General features: G+C 39.4%; 1 protein-coding gene across 1 annotated transcript; it reads left to right on the top strand.

Moving 5' to 3' along the window:
* The first annotated feature begins 246 nt into the window (after positions 1-246).
* Positions 247-18,666, top strand: LOC104954372 (disks large-associated protein 2). Its single transcript, XM_010781464.1, has 7 exons — positions 247-292; positions 1,055-1,443; positions 7,647-7,735; positions 7,862-8,301; positions 8,394-8,485; positions 12,312-12,500; positions 13,385-18,666. The coding sequence occupies exons 1-7, from the start codon at positions 247-249 to the stop codon at positions 13,589-13,591; spliced, it is 1,452 nt and encodes a 483-aa protein (XP_010779766.1). The 3' UTR covers positions 13,592-18,666.
* Positions 18,667-19,025: the final 359 nt, after the last annotated feature.

Raw genomic sequence — 19,025 nt, 5'->3', positions numbered from 1 at the left:
ATACTGTTTTTCTCATCAATATATTATAGCGTTCTCCCAAAATATATACACAAACATGTCTCTTGTAGCTGTTGGCTCAAAATACCAAACAGATCATGCAAGGCATCCATAATCCCTTCGTGTTCCAGCCCTGTTTTGAAAAGTGCTGATTCTCTGTCTGTCTTACTTAGATGAAAAATAAGGAGCCCACTCCCACGCCCTCTGAGAGATATTCTTGGTTTTAAAAAGAACTAGGGGGTGCACCGAATGGGAAAATCTCTTGCGAAAACCGATACTGGAAATAGGGACAACAGTTGGCCGAAAAAATCCGAATACCGAAAGGCCGAAAATGATTAAATATATAAAATATGATATTAGACAGATATATTCTATTAGATGTATACACTTTTTTACCAATGTTCGTTGCAGTTACCTGATTATGGAAAAAGTCATGGAATGGCAAAACTTTAACTTAATAAAAAATCTCTCTCACTGCAAACACACGTCAAAAAAAAACCAGAACCACACACCAACCCGGAGGAAGGAGCAAAGAGAGAGACTTTATCTATTTAAGTTAAGTTTTGCCACTAATCATGTCTTTTTTTCCTAATCAGGGTAACCTGCACACATTTGGTAAACAAATGTATACATTTAATATATATACTCTTTCTATTATAGTATATTTAGTACAATTAATCTTTTCGGCCTTTGGTATTCGGTTTTTTCGGACAACTGTTTTCTAATTTTCGTAATCGGTTTCGGCAAAGAATTTCCCATTCGGTGCACCCTAGTTCTTTTAACAAAGATATCCGTTCCTCAGAAGGGGCGTGGGAGTGGGCTCCCTTATTTTCCATCCTAAAGTAACCAGACAGAGATCGCACTTTTTCAACACAGGGCTGAAACGAGGGATTACTGGGATGCTTGCAATGAATCTGTCTTGGATATTTTGGAGCCAAACACTACAGAGACATGTTTTGTATATATTTGAGACCTATAATATATTGATGAAAAACAGTATAATAGGGGACCTTTAAAATTGACTTTTTGATTAATTGTGTCTTTCCACCTTTTCCAGCCATCACCTACACATCCAACTACAAGAAGACCCCTCCTCCACCGGTCCCGCCCCGCACCACCTCCAAGCCCCTCATCTCCATCACGGCCCAGAGCAGCACCGAGTCCACCCAGGACGCCTACCACGAGGGGAGGCACCCTCACGGCGGCATGTGGGCCCTTGACGGCCTCTGCCTGGGGCTCAACCCGGGCAGGGGCCTCTACAACTCCACCGACAGCCTGGACAGCGCCAAGGCTGTGACCATCGCCATGGAGGCGGCCGGAGTCATGTCTGGAAAACGACACCCGTCCACAGACAGCCACAGCTCGGTACTCACCTGCGACAAGGCCATCCTGGTTTCCAGGGCTGAAGAGTACCTGAAGACCCCCAGGTCTTCTATAGGAATACAGGTTAGTACGTCTCTTTAGGTGTGCTTTATGAGAAGATCCAATATCAGAGGAGTACAAATACTTCGTTACTGTACTTAAGTACTCCACTACTTATTTTTCTGACGAATTCTTACATGTTTAACACAAAGACCTGTACTTTCTACTTCTTACATTTTCAAAACAGGTTTGTTACTTTAGTTTTAATCTGCGTTTGGTCGCGTGATCATTATTATTTAGAGCCATTGCGGGCCTATTGATTTCATCCATAATTTCCTGGTCTTCTCTAAACAAGAGGGACCAATGAAAACGTTGTCATTTTGCCGTTGTTCAGCATCGAAACATTCATTAGCTAACAATGACATTATTGTTCTATTAATATAAAGGGAGGTCAGTTAGTTTTTAAAACAGCTGGTAGTAATGGGTACTTTTTACTTGACTACATTTTGAAGCCCATACTTCTTTACTTTTACGAGAGTAAAGAAGTTTAGTCAGGACTTCGACTTTTACCAGAGTATTTTTAAACACGAGTATCTGTACTTCTACTTGAGTAAAGGATGTGTGTACTTTAGCCATCTCTGTCCAATATAGCATCCAATACAACTCCATCCTGTGCATGATTGCATAATGTTACAGATCACTCACACACACACACATCCGACTCTGAAACAGTGTTCTCTTTTCAGCAGCTAAAAATAGCAATAGTGAGTCATCCTACTGCAATCCGTCAATTAAGATTCTACTCATGCTAGAGCAGGTTTTAGTGAATGGAAGTTCACTCCACGGTTCATTCACTCACTCTCCGTTTACTGTACCTGTTTCTCTTTCTCGCCACACTCAAGTTTCTTCTGCCTTTCTCTTTTTTTCCTCTCTATTTTTCTCTTTGTCTCCGTCCACCTCGCACTCTGTGTGATCTTATCTTGGCTTTGTCTGCCACATTCTCTGATACTACTTGGGGTTCTGGTGTTGTTGATCTCCAGGTGCTTTCTAAAGGTTACAAAACAATGAGTGAGGAATCTGTGGAACTCACACCATCACCTCTCGGACATTCAGAGGGTTTTATCAAAGCTCAAAGTTGTTGTGAATTTGAGAATTTGAAAACCATTGGTCGGTATCTACGATTGCTCTGTCTGTAGGGAGTAGTCATGTTTCTTCTCTGTATTTCTTCTTGCTCCATATATTTTAGTTCTCGCCCCATTAACAGTCTTCTTTCTTAAATTCATCTCTCCCCCGAATTCTCAGTATTTTACGCTATTTAATCAAACTCTGGGGCAACTTTAATCCTTTCAAATATTTAAAGAAAAGAGAGCAGACTACTTCATTAATATCATTTTCTGAAGGTACCTGAATGTCGTTGCACGGTTTCCACAAATAAATCAAGCACCCTTTAAAAGGTTATTACTGGGGACTCAGGTAACATTAAGAAAGTCCTTTGGCTGGCAATAGAGCTAATACCCAAATTACACAGAATCGCATTGACTGTCAGATGTTGCCTTCACAGTCAGCCAGCGGATACATAATCCATTTAAAGTCAATTAATCCTGCTTCACCCTCTGCGTTGTATCACATCCAAACTTAGATAATACCTAGCAGCAGGTTTTGCCCAGGATCACGTTTAACTGTGTAAATGGGAGCAATTAAAAATAGCCTCTAACACATAAGTACTAGCCGCTTATTAATATGATGTATAGTCATTTTTCCTAATTAGAAACCTTCACAGCAGATTTGTAGACTTTAACTTGCTTTTAGTGACTAGAAAGTTAGCCAAGTATCACCTTAGATATCTGTGTTTTATTATTTTAAAGGGCCCATGTGTTAGTGATAGTTCCATCTGTTATCTGGCATTACACCCCAAATTCTATAAAATATTTGTTTCTAAGTACAAATACAATTTGTGACAAACATTTATTTAAAACCCAAATACATTTGTTTAATATAAGCCCTTTTGTGTCTTATAAACAGTAGGCTAAAATGCTGATATCTCACAACAGAGCATGTATCTGAGTCATTATCAATTATCGCCAACACATGGTGAATGCCTTGTTTACATTTGAATGTGGAATATGAATGCAGTTTTTGCAGATACCGTGTTATATCAATTCCGCGCCTCATGTACTGTATGCACTCACTCAAATGCAAAACACTAATTCATTGCACGCTCATTCATTTTCTCATGTTTCCCACTTTCTCACTCACTCATTCTCTCACTATCAGATACAGTTCCTACTGACAGTAAGAGTAAAAGAGCAGTAGATCATGGAGACAGGAAGCAGCAGGTAGACGGCACAGGCAAAATAAACAACATGCAACAAGTGTTCATTTTACAAGTCACAAAAGGAGGTGAGCTTATGTGGTGACGACTGAATGAAATGGTGTTTGGGAGGTCGGCAGGGAAGGCTAGCTAATACGGGATCTGCAACACTATAAAGTCTGTGCTGTAAAAAAGATATGCAGGTGAGATGGGTCAAGTGGTCTGGGAACTGGAAAAGGGCGCTTAGAGAGCTGAGCAGGAGGCCAGCTGCAGATCAGGGAGGTCTGGGTGGGAAGGTGGTGAGGGGGTACAGCCGACTGGGGTCCTGTGGTGCTGGGCAGTGACATGTTGACACACAGTGAGGACTCTGAGGTCATGACTTATCAACCAGCAATAGTCAAAACATATGTGGTGTATTTTTGGGTCGGAGAAATCCCGGAATTATTCTCAATATATTTAGTTTTGACAATTGTAGACCCTCGTGTTGGAAAATAAAACCATTCTTCATTATTCCTCCATTTTTTTGTTTAACTTCAGATTTAGTTATTTGAATAAGAATTTGGTTGGTTGAGTTTTTAAGCATTTGGACGCATTTCTTTGAAATAACTTTATAAATAACAAAAAGTGTGCAATAATGAAGCATGTTTGAGTGTTTCTTTGTGTCCAGGTGGGTGTGGGCTGCTTTATAAAACTACTATATAGTTACCTCTCATTTTAAAATTATATATTGCTGGTTTGGAAGGGATGACAATAATGTGTTGCACCAGACAAATGTTAGCTCAAATAATGATTTTTCTGTATCACAGAAAGGTTCAGCTGCATGGACATCAGCCTGCTTCACCCACTACTGGAAGTATAATTAACCTGAATTAGTCTGCCTCTTATTGATTTGCCATTTCCTTTTGACACCACTATCTTAGGGGCCACCGTATCTGTGATCTTTGACCTTGTGGCCATGGTGCTGTCGGACTTCCCGTACTTTATTGCTGGCCTCAGTGCACTTTTGCTTCAGCTGAGACACATGTTTGTGTTCTGGAGAAGTAATTGATGTATTTACAAAAACTGTTTAAATAGGAGCCATAATGAGGTTGCATAATGAGGGGAATCAAAGCTTTTAACCTTTCCCATTTGCTGGGAAATGTCAACAGGTGGTGTTTGTGTGTTCCGTATGAAAGGCACGGTCGCTCTGTTCAAGTTTTTGCTGATTCTGACAGTTTCCACACCTGTGCTGATGCTGTGGCTGTGGTTACTAATGCAGTGTGTATGTGAACACCAGCATATCTCTTTGTAGGTAGACCAAAACATCTTCATGGCAGCTAAGCCTATGGGACATAAATCTCACCGCCTCCTGGATGTTTTGTCCTCCTTTAGACCTCATCCATCACCAACACGAATCTCATTCTCTTTTCATGAGGTGGACTTTGCTCTGTTTCTTTCAAAGAGTAATGGAGGTCACCTCAGCATGCAGCTCCACACTCATTTCCTCCTCACTAACAGCCTGACAGATTACAAAATACCTCTTCAAATATGTTACTCCCCAGCTTCAGTAATGACCGCACTAAAGTTAGGGTTGACGCTTCCTCACAACAGATGGACGCCATACTTTGAACGAGCGCGTTTGAATCACTTTCATGCTCATTACGTTACATTAAAATGTATGAATGCCAGATGTTTCTAACGGTCTCATATGGACATTTATTGACTGCTCATGCAATCATCCTGGAAATAGAAATGCAGGGATTTATATATTTTTTCAAGCATCTCTGTACTTAAGCTCAAAGGTATTAAAATGTGCTAATCAGCACAAAAAATGAAGTATATCTTCAGCTGATGGGATTTGTTGGAAAGTATTTAGTCCTGAACCAAGGTATTTTGCACTAATCATACATCTATCTCAATATCCAACCACTCTGTCCCATCCTCTTTTTGATTTGCAGGCCATTTCTGATACAGAGGGTAAAAAGGCTCGGCGGACATTTAAAAAGGAAATACTGAAATGACAAAAAAAGACAAAGAAAGAGTTAAGTCCGCAAAAGAAAGGGAAATATTGTGACAGTAAGCCAGCAGGAAATTGTGAACGCTAGACAATGAGAGAACTGAAAGCAAAGAAATGAAAGCGAAAAGAGACTAGCAATTGTAGAAACAAAGGAAAAAGTGACAGATGGAAACGCATAGCAACAATGTTGAGGAATGACAGGGCTTCCATACAGACAGTAAAACATGAGGCTCCAGAGAGTAGAGAGTGGTGCAGAGGGCGATAAAGAGGCTCTGGATCAGGACCGCAGCCATGCAGGATCAGGAAGGATCACCATCAGTCGTTCTACCTGTCCAGCCCATAATATCCACTTATGTTGCCCTATCTGTCTCTGTGTTGTCAAGTAGCTTGGAAACTTCATAATTCATATTATCTGCCTTAAGTATTGAGCATTTTTGGGGGCGTTCCAGGTATTTGTTTATCATTTGAAATAGCAAGCAAACAGTTAGCTATTTACACATGCAACAGACATGGATCAACTTTAGCATATATTCAAGTCATGTTTCAGGCCACTAGAGTAATATTTCCTCTCCTTTTAGCTTTTCCTTTGCCTTAACTAACACATAATCTAGCTCTTCAGCGGGTTAATGCTTGCACTGTGTTCACAAGCTAGTTGCTAACATTGTCCTCTGTGTTTAGTGCTGGGCAGCTAGCGTACCGCAGCTGTATCAAAGCTTTATAACTGAGAGCACTGCCCATCTACAGAAAGGAAGCTGATTGATTTGTTGTAAGTAAACCAAAGCAGTAAAGTTAATTGGCTGTGAAACCAAAGCAATATGCAATAAGGACGCTAAATATCATCATAAGCTGAGAGTAAATCAAGAGTCCGCTTATAAATCTTTGTAGGTTCATTATTGCAGCTGTGTTATTTGACCCATTGTTCATATAATTAAATACTGATGAGTGCAGCTTTAACATAGCAGTGTCCTGTCTCCTGGGGGGAAAGAGTTTCATTCATAAAATGTATTTCACAGAAACATATTCAATACGTTCCTTTTTCCTGCAAGTACCGTATTCTGTATATTTGATGTGTAAAATCATATGACCTTAACTTGTAACATCATGCATGTGAAGCCCTCAGGTTATCACTTTCAACCAGCTTTCAACACAGCACTGTAGCACTATAATAAAATAGTTCTACAAATGTCAGTCAACTGTGAACAATTAGGACTTAAAGTGGACCTGTCATGCTATATTTGAATAATATATTGTAGGGCCATACCTATATAAAACATTTCTGTGAAGTTTTTTTTTTCTTAATATCAAACAGATCATGCATTTTAGCCATGCCTCATTTCGCTCTATTTGCTCTATTCCAGCACTGTTTTTGCAAGGGCTGATTTTGTAACTACAGCACCACTTACAGGCCTGGCATATGTACTACAGCGTCTCCAGCGCTTTCGAGCGGTCTTGTGTGAATGGACACGTTCGTGGCCCAACCCCCCATTCCCCTTATAGGTGGAGAGTTGCCCATATATATCAGTTCCTTGTTTCTGATGTCAGAGATATTTCAAATCTGTATCAGATCCGTTGCCGCCCCGTTTTTAGAGAGAGGGTTGTGTTTTCTGACACTTGGTGAGTTCCCTGACACACCGGGGACACATATTCATGTATAAAAGACGTACAAAAGTACATTTTGCATGATAGGTCCCCTTTAAATTATATTTTTGAGACATTATACTGTATAGTGTGCAATATAACACCTAACAGTTCCTCTTTTATCTCGTTTTTTTGTATTCACTTCTGTAGAAACCTCAAATCCTCTGCAGGAAACCTCTTAGCCTTTGCTGCCTCCATAAATCATACAGTGTTTACTTTCTGACAGGCCGTGTACAGTTCAGGTGCTCCATCCAGTCCCACACCAATAAGCCCAGAAGCACTGGGGAATGGAAGCTCACGTAATGAGAAGCACTGTTGGTTTGTGTCATTTCTTCACATTAGGTGGAAGCAGCCACGGACTCTGAATCTGAAAGCAAAGGTTTGCGGGAGTACCACTCCGTTGGGATCCAGGTGGAGGACAATAAGAAAGGGTGAGATAATGGTTCTGGGACTTGAAGCTCATCAGAGGAACTCAATGTTTGTTCTCAGCCATTATTTGCCAATTTGGCCGGTGTGTAAATGTCTGTGTGCATACATCTTCCTTCTTTCTACCTCAGACAGGGCAGGTTCAAGCGCTCCAACAGTGTGACTGCAGGTGTGCAGGCCGACATGGAGCTGGAGGGCTTCCCCACCATGGAGGACAAGGGTCTGCAGTTCGGTGGGGGCTTCCAGCGACACTCGGAGCCCAGCACGCCCAGCCAGTGCGGGGCGGTACGGACTGTACGTACCCAGGGGCTCTTCAGCTACCGCGAAGATTACCGTACCCCCGCTGAACCCGCCAGCCCCAGGGAGACCACCAGCGAGGCCCCCTGGCAGCTGGAGCCCCCCTCCCCGAGGGAGAGCGCGGCTTCACCGGGCGAGTCTGGCAGGGCGCCCCCCTCCCTGAGGAGGGACGGGAGCTGGTTCATGCAGCTGCTGCACACAGAGACCAAGAGGATCGAGGGCTGGTGTAAGGAGATGGAGGCCGAGGCTGAGGAGAACGACCTGACGGAGGAGAGTGAGTTTTACCTGAAAGTCAGATATGTCAGATTTAGGGCTTCTCTTGTGAAGGATAATGGAAAGATGGATTTTTTTGTTTGTGTGTTTAAGTCCTAGGTAAAATCCGAAGTGCGGTGGGAAGCGCTCAGCTGCTCATGTCTCAGAAATTCCAGCAGTTCTACTGGCTGTGTCAGCAAAACCTGGTAAGAAACCCATCAAAGAGAGACTGTGTGTGTGTTCTAAGATTTATTTGAATTTGAATTTATTTTCTTTCTACATCTGTGTTGTTCTTCATGCTAGTAGTTTTAAGACTCTTGAGTTATTGTAGATTAAATTGTGCTTTGTTATTGTTTAAAAAAAAACGAAATACAACAGTAGTAACTTTACAGACGCAACAAACATTGATTAAAATATTTGTAAAAATAAGTTGAATATTAACATCTTAGTGTGAGTTATGTGTGTAAGGGAAGAGAGAAAAATATGAATAATAATGATGTATAATATTTATAGAAACATATGTATATTGATAAAATAAGAAACAAATAAATTCAGATTTTTATCAAGATATATAATAATATATAATAATGCAAATGAAAAGTTGGAAACATGCTTAAAGGGAGTAAATGTGGGAGAAAGGAACCAGCTGCCACTTTCATTATCAAACCACTTATTTTTCACAATACAATCTATGAACCACTTCCCAGTCGTAGTAGAAAAGTCAGATTTAGTTATTTTCATGGCCACACATAAAAACTTCATTTTTTAGCATTAATGTCACATGTAGGTCAAATCTAGTTTTCTACTCCATTTGTCAGCTCCGGATCAGAATTGAAATAATGAGACTCCATTAGCCGTTTTTCTCTATTTGCAAACATCAGAAAACATGAAATCTGAATTTTAAGTGAGTACGAAAAATGTGTCTGACACCGCTGAAGAGTGAACAAAGCATAACAGTCCACAAACAGTGTGAAATTAACTTGTATAATTAGAAACAGTTCTACACTCCTTCCTCTGTATTTGTTCTCAGACTTTCAGTGTGCTCTAATACTCGCTGAACATCATTGATTCTGGAAAGCTACAACACTGAGAATCAATAGCCATTTAACACATGTGACCTGAATGTTACGTATGGACAGGTGTGTTTTTGAAAGCAGCTACAAAGTTGGTGCGGAGTTGTGAAAGATAGTGTTGCTTGTTTTGCAATGTGCAGCAGAAATGGCTCATTCAGGGGAGGGGGAATAGCTCAGGGATTTGATGCAGTGAACCGGCCTTTTAGACTCAGCTAGGTGCTTTGTCCCACTGAACTTGAGACACCAAAGGCAAAACATTGTGTTTCGATTGGTCGACTTCTAGGGTCTAAGCTTTTTTGCCTTACATTTTTAGGAGTTTATTTGACTAACTTTGTCTATTTGCTGTATGTGTCCAGATATATAAGTCCCCAAGCATGATATCTATTTGTTGCACATCGCTTGTCGGGGCGATAAATAGTTGTAATGTAAGTGAACAACTGGGGAAGTTTTAGGGTGATATCTATCAGTACTGTTTTTTAACCCTAGTCCCCTGTAGTGTCTTACAAAATGTATGAAATTATACAATACATAGCTTGAAAGGTTGTTTTTTTCAAACCAACATACTCAGCGTCAGATATCTCCACTTCAGTAGCTCCTATATGCACACATCAAAGTGTAATTAATAGAGCGTTCTCCTTGAACTCTTATGCAAAAATTACATAAAAGTAGAATCTGGCTTTTTCCAATGTTCAGATTTATGTTTTCTGAAATGTATGCAATTAGCACATAGCTAAACACAACATTTCAGAAAACTTGTATTGCAAAAGATAGTTGTGTTAATGTGGGGAAATTACATGATTGTATATATTCAGGAACAAATGTTTACCCCATTCACACACAGTGAAAGATGCAGCATTTCTCCACACGACAAATCCACATACAGTATTAACTTCATACTATGGCTTTGTCTGTTAAATAAGTGCCCACAAAGCTTAAAGAGAGGTCTAATTTCTCTAAACCTGGATACACTTCTATTAAGCTTGATTGAAAAATGCTCTAAACGCGAGACAAACAGTGTGCATCTCCAGGATTAAACACACACACCGTCACAGCCAGGGCTTAAAACTCACCGACTCCTCCTGAACCTGCCAGCTGTGTATATCTGAACACTTTTTTGACAGTTTGCAGACCATCATAGGGTCAGGGGTCAGAATAAAGCTGATGAGGTGCTGAGGCTCTCCCTCGGTAATTACAGATAACAGAAATGCATTCTTCTCCCAGCTTACCTTACATGATGGACACTCTGATATTTCAAATCTGGAGTAATTTTGATTAGGTATTTGCTGAAGAAAGGAGAATTATACTAATCCCATAATGCGTAAGCAGTATCAAAGTAAAACTGTGGCTCTCTATGGGAACATTTAGCAACTTTAGAGGATTTGAATCAGGCCTTATGAGAAAGTAAAATGAGGTTACTGTATACTTTAATATCACTGACACAGTGTAATATGCATATGCATCCTTTTGCTAAGATGATCTGATTTAATGGTTTATTAAGGGATAAAGATGAATTAAAAGGTCTGCCAGTACATTTTGTTTTTTCAGGATCATGAATATTTGAATTCTATATTAATCACTTTTATGGGAGGGTCTTGCTTGCATCTCCCTCATGTATTTCTCCTTAGTGGTATGGTAGTGCAGAAAGAGCTGATGACACATTGTGATGCAGAAAGAACCAGTTGATACCAAAGGATAAAAACATATGAAATATGTCAACCATAAATGTAGCATACCATCGTACTGTAAATCTATTGGAACAAGACAGCAGCACCCTTCAGCAGCCACCTAATCTAAATGTCATGAGATTTGTGAGCGTGGGAAATGTCTCCGAGGTGATCGACACGTCACCTCACAGCTGGAGGTGCAGATTCTGCTGGCTCCAGACGGACTGGGAGACACCATAAACTGTAACGCACAACTTCCAAAAACTATTATACAACTCTACTCCCATAGCAAACATGGATTTATAAATATGCCATTTAGCTGTTATTATAATTCATTTCTAAATCACAAAAACGTTTTGAAGTACATTTCAAATATGATTACGCTATAATTAAAGCTTTGTGTGCATGAACCACAAACAGTAGGTGCATAGGAAAAGATTGGGTAAATGAACAAACACTCAGCGGACTGAAGCCAACACAGAGGTCTTAATTAAGGTTTTATTAACGTTTGTCTAAAAACAGCTTTGTATGGAAAAACTGCACTTATTCATATCGTCAATTTTGCCTCTAAGATGTCCATAAATCATACATGAAGCTTCAAATTAGTCCTGGCTATGAGGAGAGAACCTGTTTCCCATTGAAATGTAGCATTTTATTTGGATAGCTGCACCATTTATTAAATTAATATTAAATGTTTAATAACAAATTTGTTTTTCCACAAAACGTGAATCACAGAAAAAGTTTTCTGCATACATGTAAGATATTTTCTGCTAAAATGTAAAATGCTTTGAACATTTTGCGGGAAAGCCCTTAATCACACCTCAAATCACACGTATTTCTGTTTTCTGCTGTTTTATTGCATAAAGCAACAGGTACCACAGGTGGGTTTGGTCTCTCTGGTAACACGTCTCACTCAACATCAGCTGATTGCATTCCTATGTTTATTTCAGACACAATGAGGCAACACTCAATATATTGTTGAGGGAGGAAAAGGACTAACAAAGGCTTTTTATTATTTCTGATCTCATTCATGCAAATATAAAAAAGGACTGGACTCTTTCACAAATTGTGATCCCTCATTTTTACTATAATCCCTAAAACTGGCATTCATGCCTGTTTGATGAGTGATAAGGACATCTAGTGGATCTAAACTGAAGTGCAGTGACTGGATGTTGAAGCACACCATTGCTTATAATCTGGACGGCAGGCACTGAACCAACAGTCTGGCTCTTAACTTCTTTAATCAACAATAATGTTGCCTTTGTTGGATCTCTCCCCACTTCCTTCCCTTGTAGGACCCCAGCGCGATGCCGCGGCCCACCTCTCAGGACCTGGCCGGGTTCTGGGACCTCCTGCAGCTCTCCATCGACGACGTCACCATAAAGTTTGACCAGCTGCAGCAGATCAAGAACAACAACTGGAGGGTCTTAGAGAGCCCGGAGAAGAAGGTGAGGGATCCCCCCTACACTGAACCCAAACAAGTCGTATGTACCAATTATTTAATTACCGATTCAATCACACCTGATAGCAGCATAAAATACTGAAAAATAAGAAAGAGCTAGGCCCTGATCCTTCTTTAATTAAAATGAACTTGATTGAAAATGTTAGATTAGGGACTATAAAAATTATAAGCGGGGGGAAGGGCAGAAAAAAGGTTAGGGTTACTGTCAGTTTTGAAGGGTTATCAACTTTTAGCTTTTTTGTCAACTCTATCTATCCACACCACACATGTGCAAGTCAATGACTTTTTTAAATCAGTTGACCTTCGTATCAATACAACCTTTTATATTTTCTATGCATATTAAATATCTACATTTTCTATATTTTTATTTGCAAAACCAGAAATAGTTTTTCAATGTTGTTCTACTTTTATGGAAGATTGTTGCTGCTTCCTTTTCAGCCTCATTCTTTAAATACTCCCTAAGCACAAATATTTTTCTAAAGGAAGTGTCCAATTCTTTGTCTACTGTACTGTATGTGAAAGAAATGACTATTATTGGGACTTCAATTGTACTATTCCCAAGCAGCCTTGGGTTAACAGCAAATCATGAAAACCAGAGTCCAAATAACAAATAAAATCCAACAAAAGCATTTTTCAAAATCCAATCTTCAAATCATCATTGAATACAACAAAATGGATAAATCACTGACAGAATGATAACCATGTGTAAAAGGAATTATTAAATAAATACATAATCATGCCTTCTTTTCCAGGCTTTTGAGACAGTTGGCAACCTTAAATGTCACATTTGTTTGTGATCAGATCAAAACATGCCAACAGGGCTGCATACAAATCTTCAACACTTGGGTTTGTTGGTGTTTTTTGATCACTGCTGTCCCCCTTAATCATCCTCTGTTCTTCCTAAAGCCACCGGCTCCTGTACCAAAGAAGACAATTCGACAGAGGAGTTTGGTGACACGGGAGAAATCCCTGGACCTCCCGGACCGGGGGCGGCAGGAGGCCCGGCGGCGGCTCATGGCATGCAAGCGCGCGGCCTCCTTCCGGCAGAACTCAGCCTCGGAGCGAGCAGACAGCATCGAGATCTATATTCCCGAGGCTCAGACTAGACTTTAAAGAGACGGGGTCCAGGGTCGACATGTCTCCCTGCGCCCACGTTCAAACAACTTTAAAACTAGCCTTTTTTTCTAGACTGCTACTCTCTCTACTCTTCCTTTCTTCATCTGTTGTCTGATCTCAATAGCCATCCTCAGAGCCCATCGCCAACCCCATTGGTCTGTAGGATGTGCCGAGCCTCTTCTCCCATTGCCAGGATAAGTGTTAGCAGAAAATGTATGTCTGACATGGGTTGGGGGGGTTTCTCCTTGGTTTGCTGGGCGTTGTGATCCCCAGCCTACACACTCTCTCATCCAATGTCCTGGATGGGTAAGGCTGTAGTTTTTCAGCATTTTGCAAAGTGCCATTTAAAAAGTGCAGCTTTGAAAACCTACCAGCAACCAGGCCTTTGAGCTAAAACGAGTAAATGAGAGAAACTATAATTTATTTAAAGTAAAAAAATTGTCAAAGTGAGTTAACCCTTCAGTATTTTTCAATAATTTAAGTTTTTTTTTGTTTCTCTGGTCTTTTTTGGGGGGTAAATGTTAATTACAAGCTAAATATCACAAAATTGTTGTAAGTTCAAATACTTTGAAAAGTGCCAATGCTTGAAATACCTCAACTACGTGCATGTGGCACTGATCACCCACTCAAGGTTATTCAGGCAGCCCTTATAAGCTCTGGACTGGTCAGTGTTGAAAAATGCAGCTTTCTCCTCAATCTGGTTGTGGTCAAACGTTTTTTCTCGGTCTGGATTGGTGGAAGGACTACATCTGTCAGCTCATTAACATGCACATCTCAAAAAACGTTCCTATATATTTCATTGCCAACTTTCTAATATCTACATTTACTTGAAGCTGAAAACATGCAAGTCTTGTGCCAACATTTTCATTCTGTCGATGCAGTAGAAAAAAAACTATGAAGGTTTGTGTAACTCCTTAGATCAAAATGTGTAGACAAATGCACTTATGCACTTATTACAATTCTCTCTATTTCCAAGGGAAATGTACATACCCACATTCACAATAGTACTGTTGTATTTTTGAATTGTGAGCGGGAAGAATATTCATCTTTTGTTTTATTTTGTTCTCATGTTCACTTCTTGTCTGCTCTCTCTATGGCTTTTGACATGTCTAGATTTGTTGCAAATATCAATCACATGAACAAAAAACAAAACTGCTGTGTTTTCGTCTAATAAACCTCTCTCAGGCCCTTTCAAGTCTCAGCCACAGTTCATCAGGAGTGATAGGAAAACTGCCAAAACCTAAACAAAATATCTGCATACGAGTTTCAGTCACCCAAGAAGTGATTTGTAATCTTCATATTCCTGGAAAGGGTCTGTGTAGACAAAAGTCCCCTGAAGAACTATCATAACTGCATTCACCGGGCAAGGTTAGAAATGAATGAAGCTAAAATGATGCGAGCAGCAAGTCCCAAATAACTTAAACATCACAAGTTTGTTGAAACACATAAGGAATAAGATATTGTCTGTGGCTGTGCAGACCAGTGTGTGATGTTGTGTCACAATATGATGGATTAGTTTGATACATTTGACTTTGAATCCGATCATAGTTTTGAGTTCATAGTCAATAGCTCCAGCTCCTCTTATGTTCAACCTTAGCCTACACACAGGGCTAAGTGAAGGTCATCATATTAAAACAAGTTGACTTCACAAACAAATCTTGTTTGTAATTAGTTACACACAAACTACTTGCATATACTAACTGGCTCGTGTAACTAGCCCAACCTAGCTAACTGAACCAAATGGCAAGCAAATGTTAGCTTGGTAACATACAGTATGACACATTTAGCTTGAGTAGTAAAATACTTAATATCAAATGTCTTCAATATCTTTTATCAATACGGTAAAATGTTAACATTTTTAAGGTCATAGAAATAACACAACACATCTCACATTTAATAATCGTATGCTAATAACGTGCCCGTCGTGCTGGCTAATAACAATAGTTAGCATAACTTGTTGGCTAAACTGATACTTAGCATAGTCAGATATTGCCAGCCAGCAAATACTGCTAACTCGGAAACACATTTCTATTTTAAATACTAAATGCTTACTAGCTTAGACCTTTTTGACAGTTTTTATGGTGCGATTTAGTATATCACCAATTTCAATTAAGCCAGTTGTTAATAAGAATTTAGGAAGGGTTTAATACACACATTTAGCAATGGATATACGAATAACTGGTGCTATCTAGTCTTGATACGTGATGTAAAAGTGGAAACCTGAAGTTATGGGCCTTTACACCGGAGTCTTTATTGGTCATATTGGTAGAATTTACTTCTAGGCAGTTTTAAGTATTTCTCCCAAAGGTGAACTCATCTTAAGACAGATGCAAAAATGCTGCACTTTATTATTCATTTTTGGTGACAGAATATCAGTCTCAATCACGTTGCCAATTTCACTTTGCTAATGCAGTGAATGTACAGTATTCAAATCACTGGCCTAAAAACTGGCATCTCTTGATAAAAATTGGGTTAAACATTGGATAATCAACAAACTATATGCTACTGCTCCTTATTCAATAAATACAGTGTACTAGAAAAACAATCAGCTGATCAATACATTACATTTTGGTTGAGCAAGTGTGCCATTGTTTGTTACGGGATGGGACTAGGGAGATTTATCAGTGACACAAAGTACATTTCTCTCAATATATATATTTTAATGCATACATGTTTTGTTGATTTATTTGTGTGTGTATCTTGTTTTTGTAGCACAGTGCTGACATTCAGAGAAGAGAGGTTAAATCAGGGGTCAGCGTGGCTTAATTTCCATTACTACCCATCTGTGGCCTGACCTGCACATCTCTCTTACACACACTCACACACACACCCCTCAAAACCATACGCTTTCTCCTGAAACATATTTTGGTTAGTGAACCATACATTATAATAACTTGCCACAAATTTTTTTTTTTTATCAAATACATTCCGATGTTTTGATCATATGCAGGACTCTCTGTGTGAGAATTCAGGCTCACAGTGTGTTTTACTTACATTCACCATATCATGATGCGTGAGACATCGTTTAAATATAAATTCTTGTAGCAGAGCTCAGACAATACATTTCAGAGAGCCAACAAGTATACTCAGTCCAACAAATCACCAAGTAACCAAAGTCAGAGATAGATTTCAAATATGCAGTGCACTACTTCAATTAAAGATGTGGCTTTCAGAAGCCCAACGCTAGATTACACATTTCTTTTAAAGCACACCCATCCTTAAGTCTGTTGTTTTTTTTTCATGGCAGAGGCAGGGACCTTTAACAGCATGACAGTGTGTTTCTGGAAAGCGTCGGGGTATGTGAGGCCAGGCAGTTGGCAGAGCAGAGACGTTCCCCTGCTGTTGCCACAGTGGCAGGCAGACGGCCGAGAGACAGACACGGCCTGACATATGCTGGCTTAGAGGAGACGAGAGTGCCGCGCTGAGCCCCAAACTGCTGCTGTTGTGTAGCTGGAAGGCTGTTCTGTGACGATCGCATAGGCGCTGTGCCGGGTATTATTTCGCCTGCCTTTGACTAAGCAAAGCAGCTTATGTAATATTTTCGGGTCCTTGGCGAGATCAAGCAAGCAGCCTCTGAAAAGCTTGTGTTGATAAATGTATTGCTGAGTAGTGGCCTGTACTGTAGAACTTAAGCATCAGCACTGCAAGTATAACAGGAAGTTTCTCCTTTATGCAACTTGATCAGGGCTGTGAGGAAAAACTTGGTTCAGTTGAAGAGTCATCCACATAATTAACATAACTCAGTTCCAGTAGTCAAGGGGGAGCGAAGAATGTTGAACAGGATGTGTGCAATGTACGTAAGAGCTGTTAAGTTAGTTTAAGGACCTTCCTTTTGTGGAAAAGAAAAGATTACCTTGGTACCCCTGAGACTCCCTCCAAGCCTTTTTCTAACAAACTCTCTCAGCTATAATGGCTGGGTCAAGTTTGTCTCACAGTTAACTTTTTCATCTATGAAAAGATTTGAACTTCCTCACACTTCATTTTTGTCCAAGTAGATATGAACACACATGCACAGCTAAAAAGGACTCCTATAACAAAGTGATCTTGGATTTCCTTGAAACGTACTAAAGTTGGTGTTTTATGTATGCTTGTGTGGTGCGCATGTGATACTGTGAGCATTAGAGGATTTAATCGTGACTGTGGTGAGATGATGGTAATTTTACAGCTCCACCAAAATCTTGTGAAAACCCCAAGGGCAGAAAAGTGTCACATTTAATCATGAGGGCAGCAAATAACTACAAGTGCCATCTTTTTTTACTTATCCAACATACTGTAAAATTGTTACTCTACACAGCCACATTATCATCCATCGAATTGTAAGTAAGCAAACCATTTTCTGCCATCGCCCACATTTTCCTTTTTCCAACCGCATATTTCTATCATTTCATCTGTGGCTCCACTTATGGTGCGACTGTCTACTGTCTGCTTTTAAATCTTGAACCCGTGATGTGAAATATTTCAAGGGAACTTTTTTCGTAACCATGCTGTTGAAAGAAGTGTCAGACTCACTGACTGATACAACACTTCCTTGAACTTGGAATGTGAAACTCTATAATTACTAGATACAAATTAAAAAGGTAGTCGTTTAGCTAAAACTATTTTCATCTCTTGTAAATCATATCTATAGTTAAGATGAATATAATGCCAAATATTCATTATTTGTAAAGAAATATATATAGATATATAAATATATAATATATGCTTCATTGAAACATTACTATTTTCTGCATTTGCTCATGTTTTGTTGTCGTTTTTACTTTGTTTTGTTTTTTTATAAGCTGATATGATGGCATGCGAAATACTGATTCTGAATGTAGGCTTTTCTTTCGTTTGAAATTACAACACTGTCCCACTGATATGTTATGTATTTATTTAAGTCAATCACATGTGCATTTTTAAATGTGTGTTACTTCAGTGCAAATTAATGTATCATTGGGTTATTTTTGTATTATTTAAGTAGTTTGCAACAACAAATGCATTCTTTTCCTCCGTTCTTACCTAGCTGAGCTATTGAAAGATTTTTGCCTCTTTGAGTAGTTTGGTCATTGCTGAGGTCATCCAGTGTAAATAATACTGCAATTAAATTTTTTGAAGAAAAAGTTTGAAAAAATGTTTGTCTGTGTGGTGCCTGTTTACTGCTCTGCCAATACGAGTAAAACATATAACAACTGGTGAAAAAATGAATGAATGAAACACAAAGGTTTTATTTCATATTGTCAAGGCACTGAAAAGTATAATTAAGGCATGAATAAAATATAATATCACTCAAGGCACCATCAAATCAAATCCGACAAATTAAAAATTAGACAAGTTGGATGTGAATAGTCCTTCTCAATATTTTTGCATCCATGCTTAGTTGACAAGAACAACATTGCATTATTGGTGAATCAGACAAATGATTGCATTTTTTCACCTACATGTCTTTGTCGAA

Source organism: Notothenia coriiceps, unplaced genomic scaffold, assembly GCF_000735185.1.
Source record: "Notothenia coriiceps isolate Sejong01 unplaced genomic scaffold, NC01 NC01_scaffold00023274, whole genome shotgun sequence".
In the NCBI taxonomy this organism is placed as follows: Eukaryota; Metazoa; Chordata; class Actinopteri; order Perciformes; family Nototheniidae; genus Notothenia; species Notothenia coriiceps.
This window is presented reverse-complemented; position numbering and strand designations above follow the sequence as displayed.

Bases quoted from the DNA above. Each gene is read 5' to 3' on its own strand.
- LOC104954372 (XM_010781464.1), top strand. From the start codon at position 247: ATGGGAAAATCTCTTGCGAAAACCGATACTGGAAATAGGGACAACA. The intron at 293-1,054 runs GTTGGCCGAAAA...CACCTTTTCCAG, and splicing joins TACTGGAAATAGGGACAACA to CCATCACCTACACATCCAAC. The intron at 12,501-13,384 runs GTATGTACCAAT...TTCTTCCTAAAG, and splicing joins ACACTGAACCCAAACAAGTC to CCACCGGCTCCTGTACCAAA.